Source organism: Cloeon dipterum, chromosome 1, assembly GCF_949628265.1.
Source record: "Cloeon dipterum chromosome 1, ieCloDipt1.1, whole genome shotgun sequence".
NCBI classification, from domain to species: domain Eukaryota; kingdom Metazoa; phylum Arthropoda; class Insecta; order Ephemeroptera; family Baetidae; genus Cloeon; species Cloeon dipterum.
The window spans coordinates 22,407,228-22,417,219 of NC_088786.1; the positions used below are offsets into that span (position 1 = coordinate 22,407,228).

General features: G+C 37.4%; 1 protein-coding gene and 2 long non-coding RNA genes across 4 annotated transcripts; 2 read left to right on the forward strand and 1 right to left on the reverse strand.

Annotated features, from left to right (window-relative positions):
• Nucleotides 1-233: 233 nt before the first annotated feature.
• Nucleotides 234-1,960, reverse strand: LOC135947891 (uncharacterized). Its single transcript, XR_010575734.1, has 3 exons — nucleotides 1,770-1,960; nucleotides 1,073-1,522; nucleotides 234-593 (listed from the first exon to the last, which is right to left on the reverse strand). It is a non-coding gene; the product is annotated as an uncharacterized LOC135947891 (long non-coding RNA).
• Nucleotides 1,961-4,325: 2,365 nt separating this feature from the next.
• LOC135948281 (uncharacterized) lies at nucleotides 4,326-5,063 on the forward strand. The gene is made up of 2 exons (XR_010575791.1): nucleotides 4,326-4,626; nucleotides 4,711-5,063. It is a non-coding gene; the product is annotated as an uncharacterized LOC135948281 (long non-coding RNA).
• Nucleotides 5,064-6,462: 1,399 nt separating this feature from the next.
• Nucleotides 6,463-9,214, forward strand: trsn (translin). 2 transcript variants are annotated; one of them, XM_065497804.1, is made up of 6 exons: nucleotides 6,465-6,619; nucleotides 6,676-6,888; nucleotides 8,030-8,123; nucleotides 8,196-8,408; nucleotides 8,467-8,546; nucleotides 8,604-9,214. In XM_065497804.1, exons 2-6 carry the CDS (start codon nucleotides 6,811-6,813, stop codon nucleotides 8,838-8,840), a joined length of 702 nt encoding a protein of 233 aa, XP_065353876.1. In that variant the 5' UTR covers nucleotides 6,465-6,619; nucleotides 6,676-6,810; the 3' UTR covers nucleotides 8,841-9,214. The 2 variants fall into 2 exon arrangements, with proteins under 2 accessions (XP_065353875.1, XP_065353876.1); XM_065497803.1 differs by having other exon boundaries at nucleotides 6,463-6,619; nucleotides 8,030-8,408.
• The last annotated feature ends 778 nt before the right edge of the window (nucleotides 9,215-9,992 follow it).

A 9,992-nucleotide genomic window follows, 5' to 3' on the forward strand; every position in this document is an offset into this window, starting at 1 on the left:
AGAACAAAAATTATTAACAGTAAATAAAAGACAAAACTTTTTATAAATATTTCGATGATATCAATAAATATTTTTAATTAACATGCAACACCAACGGCCAGGCAAAAGGATAATTTAACTTTTTAATTTAAATATTACCGCAACCATAACTTTCAATTTAGTTTATAATATTTGATCCTGCAATTCCTGCAGCAGTGTACAATAATGATGAGGTAAATAAAGATGCTTCAAAATGCTTCATAATATTTATTTTAACCAACACAACATGACGTTTGTCAAATTACGTATGAGTTTCCTCAAATAAAAATTTTCGCTCCTAAATTGACCGAGCGGAGTAAATTTTTTGCACAGTTGGAGTGGTCGAAAGAATGCGGAACCCAAGATCGACCAGTCAGAGTGTTTTGTGTACGGCACGTACGCTATAAAGCAGCAGCGGTCGGTGAATTGCGAATTGCGAGGCTGATTGCGTTCTTCTGACCGTGGTGGCGCTTCGCAGAACCTTCCACGGCACTTGAGCAAAATCGAGTGACTGACCGCGCCATCTGGTACCTTTTCCTGATGATGACATGTAGTCTTGGACACGAGCTGCCTCTCTAAAAATCAAATTCAACAAAGAACATATATCGTATGTTGTTTGAAAAATGATACATGATCAATGGAATAGAAAAAAAATAATTTAACTATCATAATCTGTGGTTTTCTAAAGAATAGGTCTTTTAATATAATTTACAGAGAGTATGGTATTGTATTTCCAAAATTAAAGTGTAGGGATTTTGAAATTACTGAGGAGAAACTTCACTATAATTTTCTCCAAGATATCGATTATGGAAACGTCTCACAACAAAATCGAGATAAATGAAAATAAAACACAGCACGACAAGCTTATCTATCTTGAATCTATAGTTGACAGTGGTATCATCGTGAATTTTGTGTATGGTATATATTTTATTTTACCAAATTCATTTGAGAACTCGAGATGGCCATACAAAATTCATAAAATAATCAGCATCGATGCGCGTATGCCGTCAGCTTCGCTGTTTTCCTTGTGTTGGTTATGGCAACTAAAACTAACCTCTAACAGGCTATGTCTGAATCCTGAAGAAAGACAGACAAAGCCTAGGAGAGGCTATTTCACGTCACCAGAATATTTCAATCCTTTTGTGCCAATTTCTTGAAACCTAGAATTTTAAAAAGTTTGAGTTAAAAAATCAGTTCCTAATTTTGTTACGATAAATTCCCGGATTTATGTCTTTAATTTCCATTACGTCGGGAGAACAAGACGAAAAAGCTTGGGTCTATCTTGTGTAGCGGGTCTCATCTAAAGCTTTACGAGCACCACAAGCTATTAGCCGTGACTGGTTCATCATCATCTTCTTCCACCCTATAGCCACAGAGAGCATCTCGCTGTCAGACCCGGCAGGCGCCTTGAATCTGCATCAGTGACGTCATGCCAGGAGGATCATCTTTTCAAGATGTGTGGAATCGAGGCTGCAACGGCTCCAGAGGAGCTCTGTAGACCGCACTAATTGTAAGCAACTGTCAGTGCAAATTGAATTGGAAAGTGCAGTAATTGAGATAAAAAACAGTTGAAAATTTTAAACAAGTGAGTAACTATTTGAACGATAAATTAATATTGTGCTCTACTTGATCAAAATAAATTTAATTTTTGATAGGAACCATAAATTTTTAAGATAAGCACCTATGCAATAAAATGCTGAACTCTGGGTTGCAATTTAATTATTTTAAGCGAAGTGAAAACGTGTACTTACAGAAGGTGACAAAACGGTTGCGAGCTGGAAGCGTTGTGAGAAGCCAAAAAGCCGGCCGGCAATTTGACACGGTTTCAGCCGAGCACCATGAAACTTTCGCGGGCACTGAGTTTGGCATCGCACACTAAATATTTATGCACCGGCAGCACGAGAAGAGCGCGAGGTAGTGCGTTAAGGTCTCCGCAGAGAAAAGTGTGGTACATGGATGTGGTGCCTCCCTTCTTAATGGTTGGCCTGCCTTAAGAGCGGGGGCAACCCCTCTCGGTACAAAGAAAAGAGGCGTCCTTGGTTCGGCCTTGCCTGAGTGACGATAGCGAGGGCTTCCCTCAGTTATGCGAGGAATGTGACTTGCACAAAAAACACGCACGCTATATTTTAATAATTGATAGATGGTCATTCATGCTCTGCAGCCGCGGAGCGCTAGCAGTTTGGATATCAATTACGGATATGAAAATTCATATTTTATCCAAAAACAACAATGGATTTGTACTGTAATTTGAAAATGGACCCTTTGTAATTCTTTTTGGAAGAAAGATGTCCGAGTGAATATTTTTTCAAATTAAAAAAATTGTCTCAATATTGGACGGAATTTTAAATTAATTCAAAAGTCCGGCGTGGAACCAAAAAGTTTGCGCCTGCCCAGCAAAATCCAGCTAAAAATGCAAATGAAGTCATAAAAATAAAAACGATTTCCATCCCGGGCAGACTCGTTTGCAGGGCAAAAAGTAAAAAAGCGCGCCGAAAATTTATTTGTGGCTTGCGATTCGGATACCTGGCGGAGCGGCACGCAGATTGCCTAAAAAGTCGCCTGCCAATGAACCAGTCGAGGAGGAGAGCCGCCGAGGGTTGTGTGCCTCACTCACTCTCACAGAAATAAAGAAGAATCAGCGAGGAACAGTTGTTGTAACTGCTCGAGGGCCTTGAATGGGCGCCATCCAGCCGAGTTATTTAACCACACACAAAAGCAGGAGGGACATCTTTTTCTGCAGAGGAGGCACCGCAGACGAAATTCGTTACTCCGCGCGCGGCAGACGTGTGGGGGTGAAATGGGCACCGAATAAATAATTTTCTCACACGCCGCGCCGCTCGCTGAATTGTTTTTTCTCCGCGCGGTGCCCTGGACTATATTCTCTTAAATTTGATATTTTCTATTCGAGATATAAATCAAACGCGAGGGTTAATAAATTCGCTTTTTGCAGCAGCTGGAGCGGCGCAACAGCGTCTAGTTTAACTCGTAATGCATTGTGCTCTGGAGCAAAAAGCGTTCAGATTATCCTTGATGCTAACAGGATGTGCTCCAACTTTTGGCGAATCATTTTTTACAACACTCTCCTCTGCGATTGTAAGAGCGCATGAGAAAAAACGCGCTCCTTGTCGGCACAAACGACCAGTAGGGAACGCGTTTTCAGGCGTTTAATTTTATAAGTTTCCCACTATTCCAGCATTGGTTTGTACTTTTCTTTCTCAACTCTATGCGTTGATACAGCTTTTTTAAGTAATATAAGGCGTTGTTTTTTTTATAAAAAAAATATCCACAAGTCCGCATGCGTACTTTGACATTTTTCAAATTTACAAAATTTGTAAAGTCACTCCTTTGTTTATGATAATTTTTTGTTGTTGAATTTATGTTAAGATTCTAATTTTACCCATTCGCACGTAATTTATTTTATTGCAAATTCGACAGGAATAATACGTGTTGTAAACAATTAGTAGCAGTAATAACAAATATAAAGAAAAAATTTAATCAAAATTAACAGGTTCTATATCCTAAAAGAACTTCAAAATGAAGTAAAATTTTAATTTATTTTTGAGGAAAAAAACCTTCTTTATAAATAGAGAGGAAAGTGATTTACGGTGTCCTGCAGAAGACCTTGAAGGATTGAAGTATTTTGAATCGTATTTTTTAGTGTTTCTTAAAAGCAGACTAGTAGATTTTTCACATTAGAAGCTGAATTCCATTCTTTGAAATACCTTCAATAAGTGTAGGGTAGAATATTTGGCTCGTGATTGTTATTATGAAAGGACGGAATAAAGATGTACTTCGCTCTTCTCTGTTGTGCTCTCACAATCAGTTACGAGGACAGTTGATCGCTTACAACGACCAATGATTGAAAATTTCCTGCAGCTAGCACTTAAGCGTGATTTTCATCCTGACGAGGAGCCGAAAAAGTATGAGAAATAGCGTAGTTATTTTATTTCTCTTAAAAATTTTACTCTTTAAGCTGTTCTCCATTAGTCAATCTGTGCAGAATAGAGCAATTTATTTGTTATTTCTTTCTTTTTTAATTTCAAAATTCAAAACCGTTTCTTTTAAATAATTTAATTTATTGTAACATTATACAGAAACATCATTTGAATTAAATCAATCTGAGGCGAAATTAATAGAATTATTCAATATTGTTCTGCAAGTATTAAAATTTTAATTTGTAAAAAGGAGGAACTAATTGCGTGCAGGAAAATTATCTAATATATTCCATTACTTATTTATTAATTCCCTATCTCGGAGACACTCACACAATGATTTAAAAATAAAATAATAATAATTGCAACCCTTGCAAGTGGCTACCCTTTTGTAGCGGCAAGCGCGGCAGTTCTCGAATTCTCTTAAGCCATCGCAGCGGCGGAAAGGTGAATGTTTTTTAAGCTTACGAGCCGTGATCAAGTGCAAGGTTACCGTGAATCACTTCTATATACCTGCCGCGCGGCATACACCAAAATAGCACTTGAGGACCACGGGCATTTTCGCTCTCGGCTCCGCACCTTGACAGTGATCTTCTGGTGCTGGACGAAGGTTCAAACTGCCGACCCCGGTGCTGTCAGGGGCCGCGCAGCAACACGTTTTCGGCATTTTCGGTCGGTCAGTTCAGTGTCCAATTGTTGCGAGAGGTGCTCGCTGCGAGCGGCAGGTGCGTGACGTCACTCATCTTCATTACTTTTGTAGCAGTTTCGAATTGAGCGACCAAAGACGGCCTTGGCGTATAGGCAAAAAAGCGCGCGGGATGAAGAATTTTAGGTATGTGAGAGGTGCGCACGGAATGCAGTCCATCCAGACACACACATAAGGAGCTGGGCCAGCCGACATCCTATTTGCGACTTTACAGCATACACCCACCCATCTGGAACAAAAGGCTTTGTCGAAGAAATTCGCGTATTCGATTGGGCTGCGTTGCGAGCTCCAATAAAATTATCTTTATTCTTTGAGAATAGCAGAGGAGGCATTTTTTCTTTCTATAGGTTTTATTGTAACATCAATTTTGATATTTGATGGATAATAAACAAAATAAATATACATAATAGTTGGTTTAGTAATTTATTTACCTTTTGTGTCAATAATTCAATTCACAAACCTACAATGTTTTTTCTGACTATTAATGTTAATTTTATGTTTCAATTGACCAACTTAAAATGTTTAACATGTTATGAAATATTTTAAATTAAATCTTTAGAAAGAGAGAAAATAAAAGATAAAAAGATCAAGTTTTCTTTTTATCTTTTAAAGTGGAGCAGTTCGTGTTAAATGTAAGAAGCAATGTTGTGCGTCACCGGGCGATCAATTACAAAAGTGAACACACACTACATCATGTTGTACAGGATGAAATGAAATCAGCCCTTTGCGGGAGCGAATTATCCTAGATTGTTGGTAGGATCAGATTAGCGAGGAATGTGACAGTGCCGCCACAACAGCTAGCAGCTCAATCGACCTCCAGACCCGACGGCGCGAGGTGCTTAGATGGCGCCTGTCTTTGCAAATTTTTTGCCTGTTTCTTTTCGCGAGCAATCTCACTATACACTACACACAGGATGATGAGAACTCGGCGTGCTGCTGTGGTGGAGTAGGAGGAGCAGCGAGAAAGGGAGAGAGGAACCTTATTCTCTCTCTCTCTCTCATCGTCAAGAGTCAGCATCCTCTCTCTCCTGCTCACAGGCATCTGTGGTCTTTTCTATGTCTTGCCCCTTGTCCATTGCTAGTAGCTAGTATGCCAATATGCCATTCTGAAAGTGGCAGGAGTGCGTTCTTAAAAGTATAAAAAGAACTCCGAAATTCAAATAATTATTATTCGTACATATTTATTAAATTTATATATTCATTTTTTAATTTGAACAAGAATTTTTAACAGATCGCATTATGTATAAATAATTTTTTTCCATTGAATAAAAATTCTTCAGATGCAATCCTTTTCTCTTGCTTGCAATGAGTTCAATGAGTTCATTCAGCTCTCTCATACAATTTTTAAATATTTATAGTTTATTATTGTAATCATTTTGATTGAGAACTCAATTTATCATAAATAACATGACTGTGGTAAATAAAAACAATCTCTTCCATTTCATCTTTATGATGTTTCTTTTCAACAAGACATGCTTGTGGACCCCAAAGAAGCTCTTCTTATGTCTCATACTGTTAATGAATTTTGAAGCTCGATTTTAACCCTTTAACCCGTTTGGTGGATGCATGCTATCCAATTCAGTGCTACCATTTTATACGAAAGTAAATGAAAATAATAAATCTAAGGACATTTAAAATTTTTAACTCCTTAAGCAAATAATATCTTCTATGTAACTATGTAACTACTTCTATAAACATAACGCTCTAGTTGGCATTTTAATTCCATTGTAATTTTAGTATTCCATTGATTCCATTACTAATTCGCGGTCATGAAGTACAAAATATTCCGTATAGTGACGTCACAACGTGGCGCAAGAGTCGTTCGGCGCTTGTGTGTTCTGTGTTGCGCTTGGCCAACCCAGCCCCAGCAACTCAAAGGCCCTACACTTCAGCAGGATTATCCAATTTTTGAGAGCTGCCGGCATTCGTAATACTAAATCCGATTTTAATTACATCTCTGATAGTTCGTATTATCTTGAAATGTCTGGGCAGTGAAATTAATTTAGCGTGTTTTTTCAGACTGTGACACTGGCAGCTACATAAACCTGGTGACTAAATTACGCGGATTGAGGATTGAAACTGCTGGTGTTTATTGTGCACTTTGTCGGCACTGGCTGAATTGCTTCTTATTCATTTACCACCTACCCTAATATCATGGAAACTGCTGCAGAAATGAACAAACTTTTTTCTGACTTCTCTGAATACATTCGTCAGGAGCAGGACTTGAAAGAAGTATGTAATATTAATCATAATATATATTTATTTTGTTAATTGATGATTTTGTGGGTTACATTATTATCATTCGCCTAGGTTTTACATAATACATACATTATGTGGCTGAAAAATTGCGCAAAGCTCAACAGCCATAATATATGTACGCGAATTGCCTTGTTGAAAGAAAAGGGCAACAATCAATTCGACAGTGAAAATTTGGATGTTTGTTGACTGATGCGCAATTTCAGCGCTACTACGACGCATTCTTCTGTGTAGATTTTATATTACTAAAAATATGTAGAACATACATATTAATTATTTGTTATTGAGTTTTATAAGAATGCTCTCTATTCATGCGTTTTGCGACACGGAACACTACAGCTATGACTGAATTTTTACATTTGACAATCATCGTTTGCATAGAATCTCGTAAAATGTTGTAAACACTTTATTTTTACAATTTTAATTGAAATCCGGAAATAAATGAATTGGTGTTGTCATTATCATAATATGTAGATGATAATCGATTAAGGCGCAAATTTAGGGGCTGCTGGATTCTTTTCATGCTTTTAATCCTATTTGCACCTAAATAATATTCAATGATATCATATTATGTACTATAAAAGTTGAGGGGTCGAGCAAATGTGGACTCGTCCATAGTCACCGATTCGCATTTATGAGATTAGAAAACATGTGCCAAACGTTTGAATTTATTGTGATTTAATGAAAAAATTTAAAAGTATTTTGGAGTAGCTTAGTGTGTTGTGTACTGTGGGAATTACAATGTCTGATTGGCTTATGGTGCTATAGGGCACAGTGGGCATCACCCTGTGCGCCCCATTTTAACGTGGGCCTTATGCGGCGCTCCAATGGACCATATTGTGCCCCTCAAGGCCCCAAAAACTCAAAAAATGTTAGTGACCAGTAGATTTTTTACCCCGGTCCCTGTTTACATAAAAATAATTGACTAAGTCCACCAAAAGAATCTGATAAAATACACTACAAATATGAACTAGTGTAGTAGTTCATAAATTTAGTTTTTCAAGGTTGAAATACAACTGCTACAATTCTGCATCATGTGACATAGAATTTTTGAATTAAAACATTCTCAGGTGCTGAATTTCACTTACTAGTTAATCATTTGTAATTTTAATTTCAGAAAATCCGTGATGAAGTCAAAAATTTGGAACACATTGCAAGGGAAATCACAATGATCATGCAGAATGTTCACCAAAACCCGGCTCAAGATGAAGGTGAGTACTTTTGCAAAGCCAATACTTATAATATAATATTATTGTCTTTTCTCATTTGTGTATACATTTCAGTTTTGAAGTGTTGCAATTCATCCAGGGCCAGTTTCGCCACTTGCCAAACTCATTACGCCCAGTTGGCTGCTCTTGTACCTGTTAACCAGTTCTATCACTTCAATGATATGTGGCGATTTGCCACTCAGAAGCTGGCTTTCCTGGTCTCATTGACTGTTTTCCTGGAAACGGGGAAACTAGCTAGTTTTGAGGAAGTCGCTGAGAGTTTGGGACGTGAGTCTAGTCATCTACATTACAGGAATTAGTGACAAATCTTGTCAATGACTTTCAGTGAAGCCTGAAAGAGAAAAAGGGTTCCACTTGGATTTGGAGGATTACCTTACTGGTCTTCTTCAAATGGCCTCGGAATTGGTAATTACAACCCTACCATTATTCACGTGTATACAACTCGTACAATTGTTTTCATAGGCCAGATTTGCTACAAACAGTGTCACCAGTGGAAACTATGACAGACCCATTGAAATATCAAAGTTTGTCTCTGAGCTCAACGCGGGTTTCAGACTGCTGAACCTGAAAAATGATAGTTTGAGGAAGAAATTTGATGCTCTCAAGTATGATGTGAAAAAGATTGAGGAAATTGTTTATGATGTCTCCATTAGAGGCTTGCGCCCAGCAGTGGGCAATGCAGACCAGGCTGGGAACTAGATAAATTTAGTTGACTTTTTGAATTTGAATCAGGACTTCTGTGCTTGACTGGTGCAAACCTATAAATTATCACTTGAGCTTTGTGCTTGTAAGGTGGCACCCATAATATGTGCATATTTTACACATATTTTACACTTTTGGTCTCTGGTTAACTATTGAGGTACAAATAATAACTCATTTTGATCGTATGCTCTGTTGCTAATGGAAAACTTTTAAGTCCTCACTTCAATACTCGTAAACAAAACCTCAATTGAGTCTGAACTTTATTGTTAAATCAACTAAATATTTGTTTTCACTTATTTTCTTTAAGAATAATTTTGATAATATGCGCCAACTGTGTATGATGATCACACAAATAAAAATCGTCAACTGAAGAGTGTTCTGTATGTATAACTTGAAACATAACTAGCATAAAGACTTATGATTTACAGAAAGCGATACATATTCGTAAACTCACTGTAGAGTATTGACAAAGTGAATAATTCGGAGTTTGAAATGTGAATGGTCCTTACGTAAATGCTCATTTTTTTTAAACAAAATGCCATGCAGTGATTAGAATTACTTAAATTGAGTTTCTAAGCATGATGTCACTGATAGATAAAAAAGTTAAAAACTGCATTGGCAGGTGTCAGTTAACCTATCATTATAATAAACCATGAAACAATAATGAAGTGTTGCGAATATTGCCCTGCAGTTCACGCAAAAATAATATTTAAGCTTGTTGAAAGGGGTTGCTGCGGCATTGGGCGTCTTGCCAAATTATGATGTTTTTATTACTCATCTGGCTGAAGTCAAAATTATACAATCAAATGCTTGAAAAAAGCAAAAATTACAAAAAAGCAGTATCTACAAAGACTCGTTTTGCTCATGCTTGCTGCATTTATCAAAATTTGGAAACCTGTTTTTTAAGAACAAAGTAAACAACGTCATAAATATCAGTCCTATAATTTAGCTCTAAAACTGACACGAAAAGCAATGGGAGATATTTGAGCATTTACGGAATCTATTTTCTAGCTTCCCAACGCAAAAGTTGGTTTTAGTTTAAGTGAATTGATATGTTGAAGGGCTAGAGGGTTTTCGCACCTTTCCAGCGGCTCTGGGGACGTTTCAATAAAAGACCTCGGGGCAGGAAGACGAAAAATTGCCACATTT